The 17,037-nt window shown below is 40.4% G+C and overlaps 1 protein-coding gene across 2 annotated transcripts in view; it reads left to right on the top strand.

Moving 5' to 3' along the window:
* Positions 1–17,037, top strand: part of ITGA8 (integrin subunit alpha 8) — a 175,718-nt gene that overhangs the window by 88,991 nt on the left and 69,690 nt on the right. For both annotated transcript variants that reach the window (XM_045004723.1, XM_045004722.1), the window contains exons 16-21: positions 387–442; positions 880–1,034; positions 2,572–2,709; positions 3,122–3,189; positions 4,700–4,847; positions 13,371–13,463. In XM_045004723.1, coding sequence (XP_044860658.1) covers positions 387–442; positions 880–1,034; positions 2,572–2,709; positions 3,122–3,189; positions 4,700–4,847; positions 13,371–13,463 — 658 coding nt within the window. The remainder of the gene's footprint in view (positions 1–386; positions 443–879; positions 1,035–2,571; positions 2,710–3,121; positions 3,190–4,699; positions 4,848–13,370; positions 13,464–17,037) is intronic.

Raw genomic sequence — 17,037 nt, 5'->3', positions numbered from 1 at the left:
TCTCATTCCTTGTGCACTAAAAAAAGTTCTGTTTAAGTATTTGAGTGAATTCCTGGCCCCACTGAAGTACATTGGAGTTTTAGTCATTGATTTCAGTGGAATCAGGATTTTATCCTTTGGGGGTTTTGGTGCGCAAGGAATACAGGATTGTGAGCCGGGTACATGCACAGATACTTTTTTTAATTCCATCATAAGAAACTAAAAAAGGACTGTGTGTAGGCTGCCTGATACAGAGATAGTGAGACAGATTGCAGAATTGGTTCAGGACAGTGAACGCTATGTAACAACTTTTGAGATGGGGGAAAAGACGGATTGAGAAATAATGGAATCAGTGACTCAGTACAAAGCTCTATCTGTTAATTATATTTCTTTGTTGCTTTTTACAGTTTTACTGTAAGAGTCTGTGTAGCTTTTGAAGGTCAAAGTATTTCAGATAAGATAGGTAAGAAAGTTTTATATACCTATAAATTTATTTGAGTTGGATATTTTGACTGCATTCAAAGAATACAGCATTGGGTCCTTTATAAGTTAAGAAAATACTGCCTGTTTTTGTTTTGTTTATTTAAACTGAGTAAGGTTTATCCATTTGCCAAAATAAAAGCAAGAACTTGACTATTTTGTAATGCTTTTAAAAGAAAGAATCTTAGGAAATAGAAATTGTGTACAGTACATGTTGACTGTGAAAATAAAGTTACAAAGATTAATTTAAATTATACATATTCTGTACTTTGGATCAATGTCTAGTGTGCTGTAATCTAGCAACCCATTTGAAATGTAGGCTTTGATTTTTACTGGAAAAAGTTTTATTGACATTAGCTATAATTTTGTTCACCATATTTTCTTTCCATGTTAAATGTTTAATTTATTTACATTCTCTAGTGCTGCAAGCTGAATTGCAATTAGATTCATTGAAACAGAAAGGAGCTGTTAAAAGGACCCTCTTCTTTGATTACCATCAGTCACATCATTTCTTCCCCATTGTGACAGAAAGACAGAAACAGCTCCATTGCCGGGACTTTGTTGTTTATCTCCGAGTAAGTTGTTTTAAATATTCTTGGCTGTCATCTCATAGTTTTAGTATTATGGGAGGAATATATATATATATTTCATATATATATATGAAAATGCCAGTCATGTTATTAATCTCAGAAATACGAATGATCAAAAAGTAAGAGCACTTATCATGAACATTCTATAATCACAAAATTAAATGTGAGAAAGACCTATTAGGTCACCTTTTCCATTTCTTAGTCAATGAAAGATAGTTTGTCCAGTTGAGTTCAAGGAATAATAATTAGATCTTGAAATTTTAATAGAAACGTTTTCAGGAAGCAACAAACAAAGTTATTTGGATGTAAACAGTGGCACAACACACACTGATGATGTTCTAGTGCATGAGAACAAAACACTGAAACTCATTAGAAAATAACTATAAAACAGAAAGACTTGGGTAAATCAGTTAAGCTCTTGGTGTCCCAGTTTCTTCAGCTATGAAACTAGGATAATAATGGTTACCCGCCTTTATAAACCACTTTGAGATCTATGAAGGAAAAGTGGGATATAAGTGAAAAGTAATAATGATAATGGTGACTTATCCTCCCTTCATACAGTAAACCCCTCTTTTTCTTATTTGACAGATCTGGAGTCTAAATAGCTAATATTAAGCTTCTATCTGCTTAATCCACATCCTCTGTGAAGGAAAAAAAAGTGAGGGTTATCAGTTGAGAGAGTCACCACATCCATTTTATTCAGAATCCTTGGAAGACCCATAGCAGCCTTGTGGGCATATTTCCACCAAATCCCAGTAGCTAAGAAATATATGGAGCCCTCTGGCGTATTGCTTTAAACCTTTGTTCAGCATAGCTGTCTAGTCTGAAGAGATAGTTTAGTAGAGCTGTCGTTTAGTCTTTGTCTTCTCCTCAGACAACCTCCAGGATGACTACTGCTCCCCAGTGTCCAAGAGTGGGGCTTTGTGGAGGTATATTTATGAAGGAGAAAAGATTAGTGTTGCTCACCTGTAGTTGGAACTGTTTAATTCACTGTCTGGGTAGGCATTAAGGCCACCCTGGAAGGGCAGAGGAAGGTGAGGTGGGGAAAAGAAGGGCTTTCGCAGTATATAAGGGGCTGCATAGGCAATAAAGATGGTGGACTTTTACCAAGGCTGCTGTGTATAAATCCTTGGTTATGGAACAAACCAACAATATTGCCTCCACAGATCCACACGTGCCCTCCCTCCATTCCTGCCAGGTGGTCAAGAACTGATGGGAGTTTTAGATACGACCTCATTCTAGGTTACTGCTTTGAAAAAGTTCTGAGTCTACGCAGCTCAGCAAGCTACTTCCAGAGTGTGGGTCTGTGGAGGCAATGTGTTCTGAGAACACCAGTTACAGGTGAGTAACCTCGCTTTCCTAACTATACCACATGATCAAAAAATGTCTTCAAAGACACTCTTCAAAGAATCATTGTTTTATTCCTTCAATAGAGACAAAACCCTGAATTCGTGGCCGTTATTACCTTGCCTTTAGCAGCCATTTTAAAGTGTTGTTTTTATTATGTGATTACCTTTCACAGGATGAAACAGAATTTAGAGATAAATTATCTCCAATCAGTGTTAGTTTGAATTACAGCTTGGATGAATCCACTTTTGAAGATGATCTAGCTGTGAAACCAATACTGAACTATTATCAAGAAAGCACTGTTAGGGAGCAGGTATGGACCTTGCATGCAATATGTTCTATATATAAACATATTATCTGTCGCATCTTTCTTAAAATAGTGTATCGTGTTCATAGAAGTTATGCAACAAGGGTTTAATTAATTCAGAATATGTATTTCATGGGAATAGATTACCATGCATCTTTTAAAACTCTTCCAGAACTACTGTTTTGATTGCATTGTAGAACATGTAAGCCCCAAGTTATAGTGGGGAAAAATTTGAAAGATTCATATATTCATATCTTACAAACCATTACATACATAGTCATTGAGATTACTCATGAGGGTAAAGGCTTGCAGAAATAACCCCTTCATTTGTGGCATTCCTGGTAATAATCAAAACAAGGAAGTGAATTAATTTTTTTCAAGGAAAAACTCTAACACCACCGTTACATGTTTTGAATAGGCTTACATTCTGGTGGATTGCGGAGAGGACAACATGTGCATTCCTGATTTGAAACTTTCAGCTACACCGTAAGTTTAAACAAAAAAATATGTGTGCTATACCTAATAGAATACAGGTGGTCATTAAAACAGCTCAGAAGAAAATATAGACACTTCTAACTGCTTTAACTACTAGATGAAATGTGAAACTCAGGTCAGTTGCTGGCTATAGCAATGCCTTCTTACTGATGCCAAGTACCAGGTTACCAGATTTTTGTCTATTCTCCTATTTCCTCTTAAGGACAAAGAAAGATAAATCCTATATATGGCTATTTTTGTCTATATATCTGTCCCAAACATTCACTGTACTCAACAATGATAGGGAAACATACAACCAAACAGCTCTGCTTCCACCCCTGAGTACCAGTAGATAATATGAATTGCTGTTGCAAAGGGCTTTTAATTTTATTTGTTTTTATGGCCCACTTGTTTTTGTGTTTGGCACTTGATTCTCAATGTCATTATTTAGTTAAGTCAAAAACATGGGGGAAAGGTTATAGGTTGGGGCAGCAAGGAATTATAATGGGTCTGGAGTTGTGCTGTCAAGGAACTGGAGGAGGCCATCGGAGGCAAGCATCAGTGTGAAGCCAGTGTGTGTCTTGGCTAGGGCTTTGCAAATCATCGCTATTTGTTGGTTCACTGGCCAAACCAAACAAAAAAAGTTTTTAAATTGTTTGGCTTGAGCCTAAATGAAAAAATTTCAATTTTCTTGATGAAACAAAAAGACAAAAGTCCCTCTTCTGAATCAGGAAGAATGGGGACTCAAACCCAGGACTTCCCAGGTGAATGCTCTAGCCACCACCTCCTTCTTTTCTGTTTTGTGAATAACACCTAAGTCCCCTTGCGCATCTAGCTCAGAATTTTTTTTAACTTTTTTGGCTAAAACTATATAGCAAATTTGTGACAAATTCATGAATAGTTTTGGCTGAACTGAAACTGCATTTGTTGGTGAATAAAATATTAGTCTGAAAAATTTTGCCCGCTCTAGTCTCAGTGGATCTCAGGAGATGTGCTGTTTTGTGGGGCTGAAATCCTTTCTCATTCCATGGGGGAAAAGAGGCAGAGAGGGGAGCTGAAATAACCTGCTATACTTTTCTCCATTCCAAGGAAGTAGTGCAACGGGGACCCTCATAAAGTTTAGTTTTCTACATCATCTATTCCTGTGTAGGTAGGGTGCAATCAGGGCTTTGGAATTGAATACAACTTGCTTTCCGTATTCTATTGTAACTCACTTTGACAGTCCACAGTGGCACATGTATTTGCCCTGACCCCTTCCTCACTGCTCTAGAGTACACTCCCTTTTTCACAATTTGCAAATCTGCTGTGGAGTTTCTCCATGGGATTATTTTTCTGTTGTAAATTCTATGTCAAGTAGCAGGTTGTGCATAGAACTTGAAGGCAGGTTTTTTAGAAAATTGCTATTTTTTGAGTATAGATGCTAGGAGAGCAAATGGGTCATACACGTTGATTAATTGTGCATGTTTATTATCCAATTAATTATGTTTTTTCAAAGTTCATGATCAGATGTATGTTTTTATAGAGATAAAGATCAACTAATCATTGGAGAAGAAAATTGTGTCATGCTCATAATAAACCCACGGAATGATGGGGAAGGAGCCTATGAAGCTGAGCTTCATATAAAGATCCCACCTGAAGCAGATTACACAGGTGTTGAACGAAACCACAAGGTAATCATATTGGGGTATTCTGTGTTTAAAGAAAAAAGACTGGCACAAAGTTAAAGCACCCTGTGTATTCTAGCTAGGGTTAGATGACAGATTGGTGGCTTTAATCAAAAAAGTAGTACAAATCTTTTAAAAAGCATATTTACATTCAGATCAGTTGTTTTATTTTAGGCTATGTCCACACTTATGGTGGTAGCAAAGAATCCTGTGGCACCTTATAGACTAACAGACGTTTTGCAGCATGAGCTTTCGTGGGTGAATTCCCACTTCGTCGGATGCAAGAGTGGAAATTTAATTAGTCTATAAGGTGCCACAGGATTCTTTGCTGCTTTTACAGAATCAGACTAACACGGCTACCTCTCTGATACTTATGGTGGTGTATATGGTCCATACACTGCACCTCCCCCCCACACACACAACAAGGGTATAAATAGATGGTGAGGCACTGCTAAGAACAGTTGCCAACTTTCACATGGTAAATAAGCACCCCGACTTTCACAATAAGCCAAAAATCAAGCTAATCCCATTTCAAAACAAGGCCAAAACAAGCCAGTCCCTCAGAACCCCAACACTCTATGGACTAGAACCCCCTGGCATGCAGTCTGGGACTGTGGTGGGGCTGCTATGCACCCCTGACTCTCCCCCCTTGCCCCTGCTTGTGCCCCCTTGCCCCTGCTTGCCAGGAGCCGATCAAAAAAAAGAAGCAACAAGCTACAAGCCAAACAAGCAACGAGCTACAAACCAAAAACTAGCCAACAAGCAACCTCACAAGCCAGTTAAGCCAAAAACAAGCCCAATTTCTGTGTTTTTTTCCACGGGTTTGGCATGTCTGTTGCTTAGCCGCGTGGGGTAAAAACATGCCAGAACCTTAGGATATGTACCCTTCATGGCTCTCCAAATGCCCAAGCAGTGCCTTCCATGGCTACACTGCTAAAAACAGTGTAGTGTCCCATGGGCCTCCCAGCACAAGGAAAGGCTCCAGAAGTGGGGAGGCACTGGGGACAGGCTCCGGCAGCTCCCCACTGCTGGAGCCTTTCCCTACAACAGGGAGCTGTTGGAGCCTTGCCCCACCACAGGGAAAGTCTCCAGTAGCAGGGAGAGGCTCTGGCAGGGGGGAGGCAGAGGGGAAAGGATCTGGACACAACATGCTTTTCACTGTGGCATGTAGATACATGTATCCTACATGGCTGCCAGTATAGACAAGGCTTTATACTTAGGCCAAGAAGCATGAAATCATAGGATATGATAATGTTTAGACAGAGGCTATTTAAAGAAGCTTGTCCAATTGAACTATACTGTAATTACTTAAGCCCCGCCCCAGCCATTTGTTTTTTTAAACAGATCTCTCTTATTCACTGCTGGACAGTAAGATTATATCACCTCATCTGCACATAAATCTCTTAAACTATCGCACCATCAACTTTTTTTTTCTGAATGTTTGGAATGTGACACACAGAAAGGCCCTGGGAATTAGAGGGGGAGTTAATTTCCTTGCAAGAGACAAATGTTGTTAATCGAGTTGAAAGTAATCTGCAATGTATTTCTTGATTCTTCTTCTGTCAATCTACTTTACTGATGGACTGAAAGTTGCAATAGGATAAACCCAGTTAAAAGAACTGATGAAAAGGAAAGTGAAGATGTTATTAAAGATTATATTGTTAGAAATTAAAGAGAACTCTACCCCTCACGTGCACTTAAAATAATTTCCCTGACTCCTTGCTTCTCAGTGTATTTTTCTTCTCCTGCTCTCTCATAGTAACTCTAGCTTTGTTGTCTGATGTACAGGAAAGAAGCTGTATTTATCATAATCTGGCTGGGTTATTTTACTCTGTTGGTCTCAAGAAGCAATAGACTATTCTTCCTGACATATGTGGCAGGGGAAGGGGGTGTTGTTCCTAAGCACTCTGAAGTTAATCAGAATCTTTCCATTTACTTCAGTGGATTTTGGATTGGGTCCTGGAGAGGCGAGAGTCTTCTAATTAGAAATGGCAGGGAAAAAAATCCCCCAAAAAACTTTAGATAAAAAATGCCCTTTTTATCAAAATGTTATCAAAATCTTTCAGGTTTTCGTTACAAAAAAAATTAACCCCTAGCCCCCCAAAATGGTTTGTTTTCAACTACTGTAAAATGAATTTTTTTAGATCAAACGTTTTCATTTTCTTTGATTTTTTTTTGTGGGAAGTAAAATGCATTTCATGACCAGGTCTGCTTCATGACCAGTCTGCTGATACAGACTTAATGAGGCTATCTTAAATTTTCCATACATTTGCACTCCCATGCTCTGTGCACTAGAGCAGACTGATTAACCTTTCATTCACATCTCTTAATGTCAGCCCTAATTCAGATAGAGGGATTGCTATTTATGTTCTTTTTTAAAAAAATAGCAGAACATTAGTCCTAGTGTGTTCATAATTCCTAGGCAGCATTACATTATGTATAACAGATTTAGTTTTTGTGAACTTTTCATATAGTCCTGAAAGCTAACCAGTGACTTCTATTGATTTTAGAACTGTAAAAAAAGTATACTATTCAAAACTTTATTGTTGAGTTTAATACAAATAAAAACCTAGAAAACACAACCCAAATGTGCGACAGAGACATTCATATTGCACTATTTGCCCATGTTATAAAATATGCATGTGGTATTTAATAAGAAATGGGGTGTTGTTCTCTATCTTCAGCTGCTTTTCTGTGCTACCACAATTGTTCAAAGCTGTTGAAGTCCTGACAAAGATGAATACACAATCTCTGTCATTTAAAAAACCAAATTGAAATGAAAAAAATGAATGGATTAAAACATGCATCCTCTAAATCCTAATGTTCCTTTACACCCTTTCCTCTACATTCTCATTGCACTCCACCTCTCTGTCATTATAGAAAGAGGAAGTTTGCCAAGAAAAGAGGTATTTACAACCATTTCTATCATCTTATTCCCAAAATGGCCTTACTTTCAGGTACATTAGGTTCGTATGTTTAAAGGCTGATCCAATACAAATGCTGAAAGTATAAAAGAGTGCTTACAGCTGATTCTATTCATGAATAAAGTTTAAGTATCTCAACATGATGGATAGGCCTCTGGCTTGCCCTGCACAGGGCTAACTTCCAGCATATCTGGCTTTATCAAAACAACTTGCAATGTGACACCCAAGATACACTCAGGTATGGAAACATAAGTCTCTTGGTTTGTAACCATGGGTGAAATCCTGGACTCACTGAAGTTAATGGAGGTTTTACCATTGGTTTCAGCAGGGTCAGGATTTCACCCTATGTCTCCACAAGTGTTTGTACCACACCTAGCACAATGAAGCCTTGATTCTAATTGGAACTCTGAGCACTGCTGTAATATAAATAATCAGAAGTTCCACAGTAATTTCAGGAAAGTTCTTTAGATTTGTGATGGCACCAGTTACCATCATGCCATTAGCCCTCTGCACCCAAGATTCCTCAGTGGCACTTCACTATATCAAAGGCAGTGGCCCTCTCCATGTCTGTAATCAGTATTGTCCCTATATAACTGGCCTTCCTGTAACAGGGCAGAGACAATATGCTCCTCAAAACCAGTCGCAATGTAACAGCGGGATATAGTTCAGTTTAGATAAAACAAGTGGACCAAATTTATCCCTTGTACTTATTTATATACACTTTGGATACAGCAAAAGAGAAAAGAAGAAAAAGGAAAACACAGAAGAGTTTTCGGTTCAAATTCTTCTCTCAGTTACTCCAGCATAAACCCAGAGCAATGGATGTGTGATATTACTCCAATTTGCTCTGTAGTTACTCTGGCTTAACTGAAAGATGTCCCTTGAATGTTACCTGTCTGATATGTCTATGGAAGGATTCTTTTGGCTATTCTATAAACTTTAGCTACTCAAGGAAAATGATAAAGCAATAATATTACCTTACAGGGCCCACAATGGATAAACTGTTCCGACTCCACTGCATAGGAGGCACCATTGAGTGTGCTATGTCTGTATTGTTACTGTGTTGTTACCTCGGGCTCTGATTCTCCATCACCTTGTACTTTGTGTAGCCAAATCAGAATGGTAGTTCTTTGCACTGGTGTACATGACTATGAAAATGCAACCCAGCGGAGAATCAGGCCCTCATCCCCCAGCTGCAGATTGATGCTCTTCTTAATTTTTAGGTGTAAAAGTCCAAAGATACCATTTGTTTTCTTGATCCACTGCATATATTGATTCTTCCTTAAGTTGCCAGTTGGTTAATGAAATACAGTATGATCAACCCTATTATTAGTAGCAGTAATTTAGATTGTGGTAGCATCTGGGAGCCCCATTCACCGACCATAACCACATTGTGCTTGGCATTGCAAACAGAACAAAAAGACAGTCCCTGCCCCAAAAAACGTATCACACTGATCTTGGATGGCACAATAAGCACAGGCTCTTGCCTTTCCACTCTGCAGGAGACTGGAGTCCAAATCCTCATAAAGAGATAAGTGAACGCAAATGAAGTGTTTTCTTAGCCCCTGCTAGGTGTTTGTCCACATGACAAAGACATTACACAGTTTGGCACGGCTCACTGTCTCTGCTCTGGCAGGGAACAGCAGAGGCATTGCAGTCAAAATGAGAGCCTTGGCTGCAATGTATAGAGATGTTCTCGCATGGCTTCTCAGACAAATAGCCAGTGCTATTAGTACTATGCTTTTGTGGGCGGGAGAGTGACACTCAAAAAAAAATAAAAAAGCTTTCTTGGCTCACTTGTAAAATCTTGTTAGTGAAATGAGTAAAGGGTTGCTAGCTAGATGAGATATGATTTCATTGGAACTAGATTATAAACCTCTTGGCACAGAGATGAGGTCTTCTAATGTCTGAATAGCAACAATCCATCTGCTGGCACTCAGTCAATTGAAAAGCATGTCCATCTACACTGTCTGGGAAAATATAACATTATTTGTGAAAGATGGTTAAATAACTTTTTAAAGGGGGGGGAAGAGGGGCATTTTTATTCAGTAGTCTGGGTCCATTAACTACCCTGTTACCAATTAGTAGTTCATTACTGAGACAGCCAAGACAGTCCGTTTGTTCTTAGTGCATTTGTAGGCAGCTGGATTAGTTAAAGCATCCAGTCATTTTTCCGTTAAAATGTGCCCTGGGAGTACAAGTGTTAATTGGTGGGGTTTAGCTGCTGTTCAAGACTGCCAAAAAGACCATGTGCTACTATAAAAATATAAATTGCTGCATACGGCCAGTAAAAGGGTTCTGTGGCTGAATCTACAATGTTGCTCAGTTACATGTGAAACCAATGGAACTGGCAATGTGTAAATCTCTCTCCTTTTTCTTGTTATCCTCCTTCTACCACTTCTAATTTTGGTGTTCTACCTCTAAATGTTCTACCTCTAACTTTGCTGTAACTACCTCTAAGAGGTGATCTCTGAAAAAAAATGTATTACTAAAGATAATTTCACATTTTGGGCATCCTATCACAGACTGACCCCTTGCTCCATCCCTATATTGCACAAATTAGCTTTGACATTGCCTGTTACATAAATATTGTAACATCAGCCACCTACAGTCTAATTAAAGATCAGGCCACTAATTTTGCATGAATCTCTGAAATTTAGTTCCAAAACTCACTTATTTGCTCAGACTCTTTTGGCAGGAGGAAGTCACATAGGGGTTGGTATACTTTGTGCTAGTGGATGGTACAACTTTTATATAACAATATTAAACTATATAGTACTGATGATTGGACATTTATGTAACATCTTAAACTAAATTTGCACAAGAGAAGGATTGAGTTGAATATGCATTTATGCACATAGATTCCCACACACATTTAACTGCAATTGTTAGCTTATCCACAGTGTGAGTGCCTATTCTCAGCTCAGTTTGGCAAATCCTTTAAAAGCATGAAAAGATTTAACAGGTTAAATTACCTCACAGCAGAAATTAACCAACTGATAATTTAGTAAAGGCTAATCAAAGAATACCAGCCCTTATCCCACTTCCTTTCCCCCAAAGTACTGAGCAAATAGATGGGATTTGCAACCAGATGTCTTAGTTACAGAGGTAGCTATACCTTTGACTCCTCCCTGTTCTCTGAGTGCACCTCCTTAAGGTACCAGAATTCATGCCTTCACCTGTCTTGGGTTGGAATCCCATAAGTCTCCCACTCTTAGACTAGAGCTCAGGCTACAACCTTCTGTGTACTGTCCATGATTTCTCAGCAGGTACAACTGGGCTCAGAACCTGCAAGTCTTTCCTTTGGGAGCTCTAACCAGTAGTTAATACAGTGACCAGGCAGCTTTATGAAAACAAAGTGTTATTTAATAGCATAACAAAGCATGAGAGAAAAAGGAATTGAACGCTATAGCTGTCTCTATGCATGTCTATGCTCTCTAAGGCTTACCATCCCCAGGAAGGCCCAGCTGCATCAGACCCCCTCCACAGGGCCTGTCCCTGTGCCTCTCTGTCAGCCTGTCCTTCTGTGAACATCTCATTGACAACTGCCTCCCCCATGCTCTTGATACTCACTTTAACTGTTTTAAGTCCTTTTGATCTGTCTATTCCCAGCCTTGGCAATACAGCTGTGTAACTTTTGGGCTGAACTGAATGAGTATCTTCATGGCTAATAGCCCAGCTATTGTTTCATAACATCCTAACCAGTTTATCATTAGGTGTTCTAACTGGACCCTTTGTGTTGTCTTCTAACAGCCCTGTCATGTATACAAGGTCATTATTTCCTGATCCAGTCACATTCAGTATTCATAAGTCCATTCAGATGTGCCCCCTCATCCTTCACACCAGGTTTGAGTGATTCATGCAAAACTCGGGGACATGTCCTTTATTAGATTGTGGATGGTTGAAAATGTATTAACCAATGACCTTCATTAATCAGTGTGAAGCAAAGGCCAGGATGGTCTGATACTGTATCCTCCTGAGAGAGAACTCTGGGCAAAGCCAATGAAGATGGGATAGAACATCTTGATACAAATTTAGCTTGACTCATTCTTTTTCTCTTTCGCTTCCAAAGGGATCAATGGACCCATTCCTCCCCACCCCTCCATTCTCCACACGATGTTATTCCTAAGGTGGCCATAAAAGATTCAGAGCTGCTATTCCCAGTACAAGTACAAAGGTGCACAATATACCAGCCCTTGATTTAAGAGGGAAGGGGTTGCTGGCAGGGCGTTCTCCCTCAAGGGCCTGTGCCTCTAAAACCCATTCCTTGCCTTTACAAGAGGAATGGTTATTAACCTCCTGGACATGCAGTAAAACTCACCCTTTTTTTGTTCCTACAAAGGGAAGTTGGACATTCCCCAATAGCAATATTGACAGCATCAAGAGATGGTTTCATGGGCAGGGGCTTCACAGTTGCTTTGTTTAGGAAATTTACAACCCTTGCCAATCTCAACTAACAATGGGCTCAGCAGCTCCACACTGTCCTTCACCAGCCAAGAAGGGCATGGTTGAACTTGCAGGCTGTGTCCTGGAGTTCTCCCAGCTCTTTCTTATATAAAGAAAGACCTGTCATGTATTACCTAATCTGTGGGAACTTTAAAATTAAACAAAATTAGGTAGGAGAGAGCTACAGCAACAATTCCAGATGCATCCTGATTTTTAGAAGATCTGTGACTTCTGTTGTTACTTCTGAGTTTGTTTCTCTTATTAAAGATGCCAAAGAGGAAAACAGAAGAGACTGATCTTACTTTGTTTTGTTTCTAGTCTGTGTCTTAATTTCCACCATCTTACAACTGCTGCTTCCTCTGCACTTAGCACTTGGTATATAGGATTTTATACTTTGTAGATGATATGAGAGGCATGAGCTGCAGGGGAAGTGCAGGGGGAGGCATCAGAACAAACTTTACATTGACTTCTCTAGAGAAAACGTGAACATATCTTTGCTAGAGCAGGGGTTCTCAGACTTTTGTACTGGTGACTCCTTTCACCAGTGCGACCCCCCTTATACATTAAAACACTTTGTTATATATTTAACACCATTATAAATGCTGGATGCAAAGGGGGGTTTGGGGTGGAGGCTGACAGCTCGTGACCCACCATGTAATAACCTCATGACCCCCTGAGGGGTCCCGACCCCCAGTTTGAGAACCCCTGTGCTAGAGGAAGATGAGAACATATCTTCAAAGTTATTCTCAATGCTGAACAGCACAGGCTAGATGATAGGGTGACCAGATGTCCCGATTTTATAGGGACAGTCCTGATATTTGGGTCTTTTTCTTATATAGGCTCCTATTACCCCCTACCCCCTGTCCTGATTTTTCACATTTGCTGTCTGGTCACCCTACTAGATGATAGGGTACAGGACTGAGAGTTGGGAAGAAATGAAATGGTCTCTCTCTCTCAAAATACTGGCTAGTTTCCCATTTGTTTCTTTTTGGTGTCAGACTCCCTCCACTGGCCAACAGTAACCAATTAAGTGTCCATGTAGAGATGCACACAGGGGTTTGAAACCAAAAGAAATTTCATAAACAAAAGGCATCATTATCTCAACAGGATACACTTTGCTCTGACCTTTGACCTCCATATTGGTGTTCTTTTGTTACAGGCATTACGTGTATTGAGCTGTGATTACAAGATGGAAAATGACACTAGAATGGTGGTTTGTGACCTTGGAAATCCCATGGTGGCTGGAACAAATGTAAGAGAAAACCAGACACATTTGCTGATTTTATCTAATTGAATTTTAAGGGAAGCTAATGGAAATCTACTCATTTAGCAGAATGCATCCCAATAAGCAGCAGCTAAAACAAATTCTTTTATCTGGACAGGAAATTGTTGGTGTAATAACATACAGTACTATACTGCCCTAGGACTAATAATCTGATGCTTGAAAACATTCATGATTTTCGGCCTGTTTCTGCCCTCACTTACACCAGTGTAAATTGGGACTCATTCCATTAGTGTCACTGGCATATCACCAGGGTAATGAGATTGGAATCCTTATTCATAGTGGTAGGTGTGTTCATTTTCTCCTTTCAATGTGACTTCATGTAGTGGGGCGCCTCCCCCACTCCAGCAGAAAAAGGGTTAAAATCAGCCCTGGGAGAAGGTTGGGACTGAGAACTGCTAAACTGGATTGATTGGGGGAGTGGCCGCAGCTGGGCCACGCCCCAATCAGGCCACAGCTGGCCTGTATAAAAAGGCTGTGAGCCAGAAGTCTAGGAGGAGTCTCTTTCCAGGCTGGGCGAGAGCAGCATATGGCTGCCTGTAGAAAGGGTACTGGGAGGGAAGCAGGGGAGCTCCAGGCTGCAAACTCCCTAGGCTGCAGGGCCTGGTCCAAGGCCCATAGAGGTACTGGGAGGCAGAGGAAGGTAGAAGGTCCAAAAACCCCTTGCCTATGATGAGTGGCTTTTACACTGCAGTCTGCCCTAGTGAGCGGGGACTAGATGGTGACTGGCAGTAGCCATGACTGAGGCAAGGTGGGGATAGAGGGTTGGGGGTTCCCCTGGGGTGGGGAGACCCTGGGACTGCAGGGGTATTGCTGGGGGAAGCACCCCAAAGACAAGGGCACCGGGTTCTGGGTGGGACATGGAGGCCAGCGGCAGAGGGACACTGGCTTGCAGAAGGTGCTCTGTGCTGGAAAGAGCTAATTCCCAACAACCAGCAGGAGGCGCCGTGGTGGTGAGTCCCGCACCTTTACACTTCAGTAAACAGTATTTTATTCTATACTGTAAGTGAAATCCTATTGGGCCCAATTCTGATCTGACTCACACCAGTGTAATTCTTTTGGTTGAATCCTATTTACACCAGCGCAAATGAGGTTTGACTCATAACACTGATCTACAATTTTTGAGAAGTCGTCTGCTTCAGAGATAAAATGTGCTATTTATTATGTATTTTGATGTGCTGAATTCAAATATGACAATTAAAACAACTGATTGGCTACTGTTTCTAAGGTATTTAAGTTTTTACATTTTATGTCTATGTATATTGTGTAGATAGTAGAGTTTTAATCATAAATTGTAAACCTAGGTCTTTTCATGTGTTTATGGTTACTTTACATGATAATATTTCACCTGTCCTGTTTATGTAACACTTTAAAAATCAGCAAAAGGGTTATATAACTAAAATTTATTATGAAACAAAAGGCAAAAAACTATTATGTACATAGTTTAGTCCTATTCAGTGTCTACTCGGCGCTTCTTGGCTTGTCTCTTGTATTCATTAAATGACGCATCTCTTGTCACTGTCCAGCAATAGTCTGCAAGCATTGATGGGCTCCATTTGCTCTGATAGTGTTTCTCCATTGTTGCAACGTCCTGGTGAAATTCCTCGCCGTGCTCGTCGCTCACTGCTCCGCAGTTCGGTGGAAAAAAATCTAGATGAGAGTGCAAAAAATGTATCTTTAGTGACATGTTGCAACCAAGGCTTTTGTATGCCTTGAGGAGGTTTTCCACCAACAACCTGTAGTTGTCTGCCTTGTTGTTTCTGAGAAAATTTATTGCCACTAACTGGAAGGCTTTCCATGCTGTCTTTTCCTTGCCACGCAGTGCATGGTCAAATGCATCATCTCGAAGAAGTTCACGAATCTGAGGACCAACAAAGACACCTTCCTTTATCTTAGCTTCACTTAACCTTCGAAATTTTCCATGGAGGTACTTGAAAGCTGCTTGTGTTTTGTCAATGGCCTTGATAAAGTTCTTCATCAGACCCAGCTTGATGTGTAAGGGTGGTAACAAAATCTTCCTTGATTCAACAAGTGGTGGATGCTGAACACTTTTCCTCCCAGGCTCCAATGACTGTCAGAGTGGCCAATCTTTCTTGATGTAGTGGGAATCTCTTGCACGACTATCCCATCCGCAGAGAAAACAGCAGTACTTTGTGTATCAGTCTGCAGACCAAGCAAGAGAGCAACAACCTTCAAATAGCCACAAAGCTGCCACTGATGTTGGTCATAGTTTATGCACCTCAAAAGTTGTTTCATGTTGTCATAGGTTTCCTTCATATGGACTGCATGACCAACTGGAATTGATGGCAAAACATTGCCATTATGCAGTAAAACAGCTTTAAGACTCATCTTCGCTGAATCAATGAACAGTCTCCATTCATCTGGATCGTGAACGATGTTGAGGGCTGCCATCACACCATCGATGTTGTTGCAGGCTACAAGATCACCTTCCATGAAGAAGAATGGGACAAGATCCTTTTGACGGTCACGGAACATGGAAACCCTAACATCACCTGCCAGGAGATTCCACTGCTGTAGTCTGGAGCCCAACAGCTCTGCCTTACTCTTGGGTAGTTCCAAATCCCTGACAAGGTCATTCAGTTCACCTTGTGTTCTGAGGTGTGGTTCAGAGGAGGAGGATGGGAGAAAATGTGGGTCCTGTGACATTGATGGTTCAGGACCAGAAGTTTCATCCTCTTCCTCTTCCTCGTCTGACTCAAGTGAGAATGATTCTGGTGCATCAGGAACCGGCAGTCCTTCTCCGTGGAGTACTGGGCATATAGCTGATGGAATGTTTGGATAATGCACAGTCCACTTTTTCTTCTTTGACACACCTTTCCCAACTGGAGGTACCATGCAGAAGTAACAATTGCTGGTATGATCTGTTGGCGCTCTCCAAATCATTGGCACTGCAAAAGGCATAGATTTCCTTTTCCTGTTCAACCACTGGCGAAGATTTGTTGCACAAGTGTTGCGGCATATGTGTGGGGCCCACCTCTTGTCCTGATCTCCAATTTTGCAGCCAAAATAAAGGTGATAGGCTTTCTTAACCATAGTGGTTATACTGCACTTTTGTGATGCAAAAGTCACTTCACCACAAACATAGCAGAAGTTATCTGCACTATTCACACAAGTACGAGGCATCTCTGCTCACTTTGGCTAAACAGAAATGTGTCCCTTTGCAAAATCAAACACTGACAAATAAGAGAGCACGACACTGTATGATTTCTAGAGCTGATATAGGGCAGTTTGTTCAGCAGAGTGATGTAAGCTTCGTTATGATTGCATCATCCATGACTTCTAGGAATAACATGATGCAATTCATATCATGTATGACGCAATACCAGCTTCAGATTGCATCATTCATTGTTTTGCCTAAAAAGCAAGTACTGTCCAAACCCAGTCATAGATTTATTCATAGATCCAGTCAAAGATGTATTTTAGTCATGTCTGGTTTAAATTGAGATCCCTTCCCTTTATAACTCACTTATCCTCCGCGATTCCCAAGTCAAGGGTCGTATATACTGACCCAATAGCATAACTT

The sequence above is a fragment of the Mauremys mutica genome, chromosome 2, assembly GCF_020497125.1.
Source record: "Mauremys mutica isolate MM-2020 ecotype Southern chromosome 2, ASM2049712v1, whole genome shotgun sequence".
NCBI classification, from domain to species: Eukaryota; Metazoa; Chordata; order Testudines; family Geoemydidae; genus Mauremys; species Mauremys mutica.
The sequence above is the reverse complement of the archived record's forward strand: the minus strand, read 5'-3'. Positions and strand labels throughout refer to the sequence as shown.